Source organism: Pipra filicauda, unplaced genomic scaffold (genome assembly GCF_003945595.2).
Source record: "Pipra filicauda isolate LSUMZ 115617 unplaced genomic scaffold, ASM394559v2 scaffold305_size881528_pilon, whole genome shotgun sequence".
Classification (NCBI taxonomy): Eukaryota; Metazoa; Chordata; class Aves; order Passeriformes; family Pipridae; genus Pipra; species Pipra filicauda.
Window position 1 is genome coordinate 528,099 of NW_024104427.1, and position 12,314 is coordinate 540,412.

General features: G+C 40.1%; 1 protein-coding gene across 1 annotated transcript in view; it reads right to left on the reverse strand.

Moving 5' to 3' along the window:
* Positions 1-6,516: 6,516 nt before the first annotated feature.
* LETM1 (leucine zipper and EF-hand containing transmembrane protein 1) overlaps positions 6,517-12,314 on the reverse strand; it is a 31,460-nt gene continuing 25,662 nt past the window's right edge. The window contains exons 13-14 of the mRNA XM_027715542.2: positions 11,848-11,986; positions 6,517-10,476 (exon numbers count right to left, since the gene is read on the reverse strand). Of these exons, the coding sequence (XP_027571343.1) occupies positions 10,327-10,476; positions 11,848-11,986 (289 nt within the window). The 3' untranslated portion in view covers positions 6,517-10,326. The remainder of the gene's footprint in view (positions 10,477-11,847; positions 11,987-12,314) is intronic.

A 12,314-nucleotide genomic window follows, 5' to 3' on the forward strand; every position in this document is an offset into this window, starting at 1 on the left:
TGTAACCTATTTTAAACTGACTTTAGCATTTGATCCTCAAAATGCCTCATCGCAAAGAAATGAGAGTGGACTTTCAGTTTTTGTTAACTGAGTGTTTATAGCACTGAGTAACACAGTTGTTAAGCCCCCAAGACAAGAGCTGAATCTACCTTTGCAGAGGAGAGTGCATTGGAACCTCTGCTTTTACAGCAACAGGAAAGTGCTGGGCTCTGTGGGGAGATACAAACCCAGATTAGTACTTTAATCCATTACAGAAGGAGGGGGGCTTGGATGTCACCTCTAGATGTGGAGTCACATGGAATGCCCTGCAATCAAAGCAGACAAAACCTCACCAGGCACGGCTGAACACCTTGCTCACAGTGTCAGTACTGAAGAGTTAATAAGCAAATCTTATGCACCACCTGCACAGAGGGAAGGGCTCTGGGGAGAGCAGGACACAGGTCACTGATGAGAGAGTCAGGAAACTTTCGGAAGAGCTGAGCAGCTCTGGAGTTACCCACGGTAATGCAGCCCATAGCAGCCCCACAAAGAAAACATTGTTGGGGGCTTTTCCACTGAGCCAACTGAAGCCAAACGAACAGAAGCTGGCATTAGATAAATTTATTAGAGACAGTTTGGCTTTTTGTTATTTGATTTTCCAAGGGTGGGGAGTTAATTTATTTTTTCTATTTTTAAAGACTTTTTCCCCTCTCCCTTCCTCCCCAAGAAAACCTCCACAAACCACAGAGTGATAGCAATAGCAATACATGAGTACAAGAGCTCACCCAAAGTTTGTGGCAGATTCTATTTCACCGTCAAATTTTAAACCTAGATTGGAGAACTTCTTAGAAATGATGCTGTGTTTGAAAGAGGGATTCATTTTGGGAAGTCCAGTGTCTGATTATACCAAGTCATTTGACCAGACAACAAAGATTTGTTCTGGGTCATGTGAAAGAGTTATCTTGCTGACAGACAGAGAGATGAAACATGGGAAGAGGGAGAATGGGGCACTGAAACAGCCACACATCCCCTTGAGTAAACAGCATCCTCAGTGGGAGGAATCAAAGATTTTAGAAACAAGAAGCTGGGAAATGGTGGATAAAAAGCTGGACATGACCCAGCAATGTGCATTCGCAGCCCAGAAAGCCAAACATATCCTGGGCTGCATCAAAAGCAGCAGGGCCAACAGAGCAAGAGAGATGGTTCTGCCCTTCTTCTCTGATCTCATGAGACCCCATCTGGAGCAGTGTATCCAGCTCTGGGGTCCCCAGCACAGAAAAGATACAGACATGTTGGAGTGGGTCCAGAGGGGGACATAAAGATACTCAGAGGGCTGCAACGCCTCTGCTATGGAGACAAGCTGAGAGAGCTGGGGTAGTTCAGCCTGGAAAAGAGAAGGCTCTGGGGAGTCCTGACAGCAGCACTTCTAGCAACTTAAGGGAGCTTACATGGGGACAGACTTTTCAGCAGGGCCTGTAGCAACAGGAGAAGAGCTAATGGTTTTAAACTAAAATTGACTAGATTTAGATTAGACATAAGGAAGAAGTTTATTAGCACTTAGTGCTATGGTCTGGTTGACAAGGGGGTGACCAGTCAAAGGTTGGACTTGATGATCTTGGAGGTCTTTTCCAATATAAATGATTCTGTGATACCAGGAGGGTGATGAGGCAATGGAACAGGCTGCCCAGAGAAGCTGTTGGTGCCCTGGAAGTGTTGAAGGCCAGGTTGGATGGGGCTCTGAGCAACCTGGTTTGGTGGAAAGTGCCCCTGCCCATGGCGGGAGGGGTTGGAACAGGATGATCTTTAAAGATCCCTTCCAACCCAAACCATTCTATGATTCTATGCAACAGAGCCCGTGAGTGCAGGACAAGAACCCGGACACAAAGGCAGGGCGAGGGAATCGGGAACAGGATGGGACCCGAGCACCGACGCACTTGGAGCCCGTCCCGGGCCGCTCCCGGCGGGGGGCGGGCGCCATCCAGCGGGAACACTGGGAATTGCCCGCCGGGCGGGGCTTGGGAATTGCCCGCGGTGCAGCGCGGGGGTCGTTCCTGGGGTGGGAAGCCCGGCGGGATGCTGGCCCTAGTGCTCTGACAGACCAAATTTGTTCTCCGCCCGCTCTTCTGCAAAACGCAAGGGGCGTATCCGCTTCATCGGCCGCCGTGGCATCGCTTAGTTAAAAGTCGAGAAGAAGTTTGGAAGCCTTTCCCCCGCTTTCTCAAGCGCCTAAGTTCCAGCTTCAGGAAGAGTATCAGGCTCGGTGGTACCTATATTACAACATCTATATTTCTATATTTCTAGTATATTTATCTTGACTGAGGGTATTTTTATCTTCATAAAATTAAAACAAATAGATATTATAGTCTCCTATTTACTCAGGGGCAAATTACAGGAAGGAATGCACAACCAAAATGCTACCACCGGCTCTCCCCATCTATTTGCATTCACTACTACAGATGCTCAATGAGCCTGGCTAGGTGATCCATGTCAGATTTCTCTTGAGCATTAAGGTACAAAAGAGGTACAAATAAGGTTTTTCTGTTAATGCTTCCTCCCCTGTCATTTATCTGAAGAGATCTTTTGGGTAGACATCGGGCAATTCTTGAATTTGCAAGTCCAAAACCTAGATACCCAAAAGGTTGTCGTTTTCAGAGTACAAAGGATTTTCTGTGGAAAGAGATCCTGAGTGGTTTGGGTAAACCTCAAATTAAATCATACTGAGTCACTAAGGGACCACAGCTTTAGTTTAATCACAGAATTTGATGGGTAACTCTGGTTGCAGAAGGTTAGTCTAAAAATAGGGATGTGCATGCCTCCCTCTCAATGTCACTCTTGATTTTGAAGACTCATCCTAAGAACATATTTTCCACTGGAATGTTGTGGCTTATAGAAGAGCATACACAGTTTCCTGTGATAAGAACACACAGAATTCAAAGGGAAAGAAAAAACATCCTGTTCTTAGGAGGAGAGACCGAACAGAGCACACAATGGAGCTGGTGTAGTTGTGACAGAGGAAGATGAGGGTGTAGCTTGATGAAGGCTGATAGTGACTGGAGTTTACATAAACCAAGCACTGAAAACCATCCAGTGAGGAGATGCTCATTGGAAAGATAGTCTCCATATTTCAACTCCACTTCCACCAGTGCAAAGCAAGGTTCTGAGAAATTGAAGTGCAAGAGGAACTCCATAAATCCTTCCTACTTGGTCCTGCATATTAAGTAAGGGATAGAGAAAAGGAAAAGGCTGGGAGATGGGAAGGATGGAGAAGAAAAACCTGCTGATTTTCTCACCACTGTGGGATTAGATTTGTGGAAAAAAAACCCTGTTGTATTTACAAGTCTAGAATAGGCTGCAGAGATCCTCAGGTTTTCTGCATAACATGTTGTTAATTCTGATCTTAATTTAGTAAGATTCTTAAGACTTTTTTTTTTTAATTATTTTTTTTGTTGTTGTTGCTCATCTCCCAGTTGCCCTTCAGCTCCTTGCAGAAGCTCTCCTTAGGACAGAGTCTGAAAATCTTGCTTAATCTAGGACCTGAAAATGCGGTTAGAAAACACTAGAAAGGAACTTGGGCTGGAGCTAAGACAAAAGGAAGGGGAGAATTCGCAGTCACTCCCAGCACACATGAGAGACCTGACATCTCAAAGTGCTGGCTGCAGTATTCCCTGAGACATAAATCAGGCCATTCATGAAGGGGCTGCTCTGCCAATATACATAGAGAGAAATACTAGACGGAAAGAGGCAAATCTGCATTAGATCCACCTCTAGCATAGCAGAAATCCTTTACGCCAGTTAGATGAGAGAAACTGATGTTTGCAAACCACAGAAGGTTTGGCAAGGGAAAAATTGTACATGCTAATGAGCCCCCAAAGAATTTTGACCTGTGAAGGATATTTAACTACTGAGAAAGATCTATATCCAATAATACACAAAAATAGAAGTGAGCACAGAGTACGGGGAATTAGAAACACATTACAAACATCCTCCTGATCACATCAGTCAGCACTGAGAAATAATTCAAGAAAATACCAGAAACACTTTTCAATATATAAGCAGTGAGAAATTAAGAATCCTTAGCCTGAGAAACTGCGTGGTATGGTCTGTCATTGTCTGCATTCGGTATTTAAAAGCCTTATTGCTACCAGGTCTGTACCAGGTCCTTGCACAAGGAGACTCTGCTCTGGAGAACTTGTTGTCTGCCCAGTCACTATCAAGGAGGTTTTATGTTACAGTGGCACAAGAGCCAAGTGATGTATTATTGATAGACTAGGCATTAACTGAACACAGATTTCTCAAGCCTCAGGTCAATGAAACAACCGCAGGACTATTCATCTCTCCACACCACTACGCAGATGTGTTCACCCTCTAAATGACATTTCACCAAAAGAGTTGGCAATAAAACTTCTATATTAATCCTTTTCAGACCATGATTTCATGGTCAGACATTTTCCTAACCAGCTTTCTGCCCAGCCTCATGTAAGAGAAGATTCCACCCAGTAAAGTCACAGCAGTACCTCCATTATTTACTGTTAGTGCAGGCAGTTGCCATTCCCTCTGTGTATATTTGCAGACAATGCATAAATTCACATCTGTAATAAAAGATTATCCCCATCTGTCACAAGGGAAGCATAAGAAAAAACCTCCTTTATTCCTGAGACTGATCAAACACTGGCATAGGTGGTGCAGAGATCCACCCAGAGAGGTTGCAGAGAGGTGATGGAGTCTCCATCCTTAGAGATACTCAAAACCTGATGGGACATGGCCCTTGGAAACCAGCTCTGAACAGGCAGCTGGACTGCATGACCTCTGGAGGTCCCTTCCAGCCTTACCTTCTCCAGGATTCAAATTTGGCTTGTGCCTACACACCAATCAGACTGGCCAGGCACCCTGTGTGGTCACAGGTACCACTGTTTTGATTCCCTCCTACATCAAGGAAAGAGAGTCCAAAAAACCACCAATTTTTCCTTTAGACTGTAACAATAATTAGACATAATTGTTATAAATGTGTAATAAGGATTCATAAAAAGAGTGTAATTTCTCTGATATAACCGATATATCTCAGGAAAGATAACATTGGATCCAGCAGTCAGTCTCTTTCTTGAGAATTCAGGACAGTGGTAAATATGATCAAGGGCACTTGACAATGTCCACATCTAATTCACAAACTCAAATTCCAGTTTCTCTGCTACTGTTTGACCATACCTGCACAACACTCCTGTTCACCCTAAATAAGTCTGTCATTAAAGGAAATTCTCAAAGCAAAAGCCATTTTTCAAGCTTTTTATTTGATATTTGGTTTTAAGCAAAAGAAGGAAAAATCTGCAACCCTACCTAGCTTATTTATTGTTATTTTAAAAGCATGTCAAGGCAGGAGGTTGTTTTCAACCACCTGCTGAAACACCTAGACACTGGAAAGCAGACTCCACATTTCCATGTTCCCAAATCCTGTTTGAAAGCAGCCAGGAGACTACTTTTATCAATGCAGCTCCACGAACCAGGACCTTCCCACCTTTTGGGTCAGGATCTTCTCTGCTACACATTTCTCTAAGTGCCAACCACAGCTGGGCCAAGGCGAGTGCTGAAGCTTCCAAAACAGCAGCAGTACCTGTTGTTTGAGATAGCTCAGTCATTTCCAAGGGACCAGACATGCACAGGACATCTTTTTGGTTCAGGGGCTCTCTGCCTTCCCACCCAGGCTGCCGAGGCATCAGGTGGTGAGTTAAGCATTAACAGCTTTTTTAAAGCATATTGTTGGAAATGCTCAAGACTTGGCCTGAAGCTGTGTCAGGAGAGGTTTAGGTTGGGTATTAGAAAAAGTTCTTCACCCAGAGGGTGGTTGGGCACTGGAACAGGCTCCCCAGGGCAGTGGTCACAGCACCAAGCCTGACAGTTCAGGAAGTGTTTAGATGTTACTCTCAGGTACATGGTGCGATTCTTAGGGGTGGTTCTGTGCAGGTCCAGGAGCTGGACTTGATGATCCTTGCGGGTCACTTCCAACTCGGCATATTCCTTGATTCTGTGACTGCTGAACGCTTTGTGAATAATATTGATTACAGAGGAATACATGCAATTTTCCAAAATCAGGAGAGAGGGGCACAGCCTGACAAAAAATTAAACTCTGGAACCATTTCAGGTATGTTTTCTCCCTACCTTGGACAAAGACTGAACAAGGATCCTTCCTAAGGCTATTTCTGTTTGGAATAGATCCTAATCTTTCCATTAGTTCTGTAAAGAGTAAGCTGCTCCCCACCTTCCCCACCTAAAATACAACAGACTGAAAGAATGGTTTATCACAATTCACTACAGCAGGCAAGCGGCCCCACATTAGTCAAGAGAATTTCTGCAAGAACTACCACTCCACCAAACCCCACGTAACCCACCAGCCCCCCCGTTTAAAGATTTGTCCTTCACTTTCCCTCTTCTACCCCAAACATTTCAGTTGTAACACTCAGCTCATCAGCATCCAGCTCCATGCCTGGCATCTCATCTGAACAGCAATAAATTAGCACTAAAGCAACAGAAAAAATAATGGAGAGATTAGGTTTCAAAATGATACTTTTATTATAACTAAACAAAGGACACAAGCTCCAATTAACATAAAAATTTTATACTGCGTTATGGCAAACACAGGACCAGTATATGCTCAAAGCACAGACAAATGATTTTCAACTTAAATTTGTAAAACGGGCTGAAATTCATCAACTGAAAAGCAAAACTCAGAATGCATACAACGGACAGAATATGGGATTATTCTTTTAATTAAATATACCCAATTTTTTTATATTAACAATTTAAAAGTATTTAAATACATGCTGAAGTAGCTAAAGTTTATATGATTTGCACGGTATGCAGATATAAAGTTACAAGAAGTATTTTGGAGTTGTATAAAAAATGTAACTTTTCCCCTCAGACAAAGCCTATGTAAGTGTAAGGTACTATCCTGGCAAGAGACTATTCCCTGCGTGCATGCAGTCCCGCTGAAAACCTCCTACTGAACCAGCTTTCTGGTACTTAACTTGGAGGCAGATTTACTCTCACAGCATGCAGTCAGTGATGAAAATCTCTGTAAAAACCATCTTTTGAGTTATGATGAAACGGAAACAAGTTTTTCAATAAAATAGGTCCTATAACCCACTTGTTTTGAAGGGGAAAAAAGAAATTGCACCCTACTCTGCTTCTCTTCCCTGTTGCTAAATGGATTTTTAAAAAAGCTTTTTTTGTGTGTTTTACATTTCCCCCCCAAATAGTTCATAGTCAAAATCTGTCTTATTTGAATCTGTAAGAATCCCAACAATGGTCTTACCAATTATGTAACTCTGAGCTCAGAGGCTTTGCCTGTGTAAGTCATAGTCATCAAAATTTCACACATCCTTTAATTATTTTAAGAAATATTTACATCTCCTGATTAAATATTCATTCAGGAATAAGTTCTGACCAGTTACTGTACACTCGCAAGTCATCCTTTCTCTGAAAGTACTGCAGCTCCTGGTTTTTTGGTCAACACAAAAGACAACCAAGCTTGTTATCCAAAGCTAGTCCTCAAGCCACTGATCTGCTGGAGTTGTCTGTTTCGCCGGGACAGAGCTGCTTGGGAAGGTTCACAACTGGGTAAAAGTGGATCACCGAGGGCTTCCTAATCCTGTAAAGCTTTCAGAAAATGTGCTGTTCAAGTCCAGCTGTCATGGGTTTGCCTACTTTCAACAACGTAAGGAAGATATACCACACGAAAATCCTTTGCTATGGTCGATGCATCCATTAAACGCTTTTGATAACAGCGGAAAACTGGCATTTGTGATTTGAAATTTAAGTGGATTTTATGTAACCTGTGGAGGTTTCACAATACTCCAAATTTCAAACAAGTCCAAAAGCTAAAAATGTTCAATAAATGTATGACAATTATTTTAATCAGGATGTTCTTCATTAAAAAAAAATCATCAATTATTTTTGACTCCCTTCTTATTTAATCCACAGAAAATTTAAGTGAACAGTAAACACAGAATGGCATCTGTCCTAAACTCCCAAATACTACAATCTGCTAATTTACTGTAAGGACAGTTAAAGCTCTGTAAAACTCTAACCAATAAATCTTTGAAAACAGCTTTTTCTGCTACATCCCTGTTTTATATCTGCATGCATTCAAATGCATACAATTCTTAGGTTTTTATATTCCATGAACGGTAGCAGGCGATTTTAAAGTATCTTTGCCATGTTTCAGGAATGTCAAGTAATATCATCATACATTGTTTTTAAATTGAAAGTATGCAACAGCAAAATTTAGCATACTTCAAAGCCCATTCATTCTAACTAAATTATACAATGTTAAATTAGTTTCAAGACTGTATTTTTGTAAAATGAGTTTCACTCTTTCAATTTCATCTAAATGTTGGCCTAAAAAAAAAGCACCTAGTGAAGTCTGATCTTCAAAAATCTACAAAGTGAATTCCATGCTGAAATCTCCAAGTCAACCTCGATTTATGAGGAAGAGAACAGCCCCCTTGTTTAGGGACACAGGAACCACAAAGATTGTACTGATGTGAAATTTCAGCTTTGTCACAGCAATTTCACACTTCAGATACAGTTACAGTAATTCTCAGGAGGATCGTGCTGTGAGCAGCTTTCTTTGCAAACTGTACAGAACATGAACTCAATAGCTGAACTAGACACTGACTCTTTTTCTAGAACTGCACATCTCACTGTACATATTGCTTTGGAAACAACTAAATACAATGGTCCATCATGCAAGCCATGAGACTGTCAAAACTTCTCTTGTTCCACTAACTTCAAATAAGTTTATACAAATAATTTAGCCAATCTGCATAAATACTGCACATGGAATTATGCTGAAATACGCTTGGGGGTCAACATTTTCTATGAAAATATACAATTATGACTAAAAGCATTAAGTACTAACTGCCCACCTCACTATCACCGTGTACAGCGCCATTGTAAGATGTGCTCTCTATAGTGTACACAAAATCAAGACTGTTCATACATTTTAAAAGACTGGGTGCAAAATAAGAATAGAATAAAAAAGCCAAACCACAACCCTGCTGGTTCAAGCCACGCAATGTGTATTTCATAGAAGATTTTAAGAAAAGTGGAAAATTTAGGCTACCAAAAGTTATGGAACATCCCAGAGTTAGTATTTTAGTTTTAAAACTTTAAAATTTACTACTAAGAAGGAACATTAATGAGCAAAACTTGACCTACTGCCAGTATTCAGTCATACAGTTAGACAGTGACTATAAGCAATTAATTGGAAAACCAATGATGTAATTAAAGCACTGGCAATACCAGACACGACTTGTTGACTGCACAGTAAGCAAAGCCATGAGATGAACATATTTATGTACTCTTGACTATAGCTGGTTAATGACTTTATACCTGAGACGAAAATTGAGAGGTAAGAGAACCAGTTATGATGTAAATAATTCCCAGATGAAAAACAAGCATGCAGAAATATCTGCATTTTAAAAAAATATATGCAAGATCACAACTGACATTTCCCCCTTATGATTATTTTCACTTTGCTATTTAGACAAACACTTTAACTCACTTTACCATGTGACAGAATTGTGTTCTGAAACTATTTTAAAGGCTCCTGTGATTCCAATGCTTTAACAATTCATGGAGTTTTGAGTAGAGGCAGCACACTCTACTCCCTAGTCTTAAGAAATTTAAGGCACCCATAAGTAGCAAACTTCATGCCATGTTTCCATTCTAAGGAAAAATCTGATTTTTCCCTTCAACAGAAAAAAAAAAACAACCATGAATTCGTAGAAGTGATCAGAATGCCACATTCTCTGTCAGTGAGGCAACAGCTTAGTGATATTTAGCTTAAAAAAGCCACAAACTACAGAGTTACTACTGAAGCCACAGAATCTTCACTAACAGGTTACGAAATATGTAATATTGTGACAGAACAGAAAGCTTGTATTAAATTCTGAAAAAGCTAAAAGGTAGAAGCAGAGCAAGGTTGGGCCCCAAACAACAATGAAAGAAAATAAATGGGAAACATTTTTCCATGATAGATACACTTAATTTATACAGCAAATTTCCAAGTTTAATGGATCACTGTACCACAACAATGAGTGCAAATACATGTTTCTGTGGGCAGGAGCACTGCTAAAAAAGCATATTTTGTTTTCATCAGTATGGAATGACAGTAAATCACTTCTCTGATGAACGGAAATTTCATTCCATATGTCAGAAAACGCATCTACGATTTATTACCAGAATCAGCTCAAAACACTTCCCATAATCACAAAGCTCAAGTAATATGTAGCCATTAGACACAAAGATATACAAGATTTTGGTTACAAGTGCATTAGCTTCAGATTCTGAAGCTTAATTCTTTGCTTCTGCAGCTTCTTTATCATGTTTCTCCTTTGCTTTCTCTTTTTCTTCCAGTTTTTCTTCTTTTTGAAGCAGTGACATAATCTCAGCAACCTGACTAGTGCCAATATCAATATCTTCTTTGTCAATCAATTCTACTACCTAGATGAACATAAAATGAAATTGAGAGAGCGTTTAGTTTTTACATGATTGAGGCATTTTCCTATAATAATCTGTTAAGACAACAAAAGTGTTCAGTTCTCATGTTCAAGAAAAACAGGATTCTTTTTCTTACATGAAAGACAAATTCAAATCACAACCAGTACCTCAAACATATCCAGAGTATTAAAAAAAAAGCTAAAATGTGAAACAAATTATTTAGAACTTTTGAGCTTTGTGTGTGCAGCATACAAAGATTCACATTTGAAAACAGACCCATTTATTTTATTTATTCCAATGGAAAGCCCAGATTCAGCACCTGCTGAAACAGTATTTAAGACAGTAATTTATTGGCCTACTTTTATCAAAAAAGTTCTACTGTATTAATAGGCACAAATTTAGAGTAGAGGGGGTGGGCCTTTCAGGAAGGAAGTGAAAAAATAATCTGGTGGATGATTCCAAATTCCTTTATACAGTTTTTTATATGAATGTATTCTTGGCATAACTCCTCAATTTCCTAGAATTAATTATTCTGTAATACATGCAGAATTCAGAAGTACAGTTTATCTGTGTTGCTAAATGTACGATGGCTGTTTAGAGCAACAGGGAAGATAATCACCACTGGGACAACTTCAGTAGAGAGGGAAAATGTGTTTCAAATGGCTGTTACTGGATTTTCTAGCTGGCCTTACTCTACGTGCTATTTCTGTATTGAGTAGGATAATGACTTGCAAGAAGATGAGTTTCAGGACATATCTGAATTTACCAAGTAAAAAGGAAACAAGAAAATACGGGTGAAACGCAGAGAAAATCTGAGAATGTTCCGCAAAATCAGAAAACAGGACAAAGAGGCAACAAATACAGGTCATTTACAGTGGACTTAAAGACAACTGATGATCTGTTGCCCTTCAAGCATAGGAAATACAGGTCTCAGTGACAGCCAAGGTACACAAGTAGGCAAGAGCAGCTACTCTCTTGTGTTGACATCAAATATATCTATGGGCATTTTGTCAAGACATTTGCCAACAGTGGTGTTCCTGAAGTAGTTCTTCTACTCCCTCCCATTTTTAAGTAGCAAAAAAATGACCATATTTTATCAAACTTGACATAGATGTACAGAAAAATCTACAGCTTTGAAGGTAATGTGGATAACAGACACGGGATAAAGATCCTTCTTTTCCCCCCAAAAAACAGCCACATAGATTCTCAAGATGCTAGCACATATTGCAAGATCTATTTACAATACATTACCAAAAACCTCAGTGGTATAAAGTAAAGACTCTTCAAAAGACAGCACTACCAATTTAAGTCAAAACAGATCCAATGTTTGAAGGATGGTTAGCCTTATTTTCTTTAAATAGTCCACAGACTTACCTTAACAACATTATCTATATCAATTTTTCCATCCTTGTTTTCATCCAGTGCCTCTGCAATCCTAGTTAGCTTCTCCTCTGGAATATTCTGAATTTGTTTCATTGCATTGATTAGTTCAGCAATACTGATGAGATTCCCCCTGAAGAGAAAGCACAAACTGTATATGGCAAGCAGGTACTCCAAAGGAGTAAAGTTGACAAAAGGCAGTACTGAAAGTCACTACACTGCAGACATTTGTAAAAGTATTATGTAACTACTTATAATCCTGAAAGAATGCAAAAAGCAAAAATTAGTTACTGATCAACAAGCAGATTTTTATCTTACCATTGAATTTCGTGCTTCTAGTTTCCACATGTTTTATTTCACAAATACAATATCCAGCAGCATTTGAAAAAAAGTTTAGCACAGTTCCTGTGCTTCCCAGACTGTGTACCTAGTGCCCTTTGGACCCCCACCCCCATTTACCA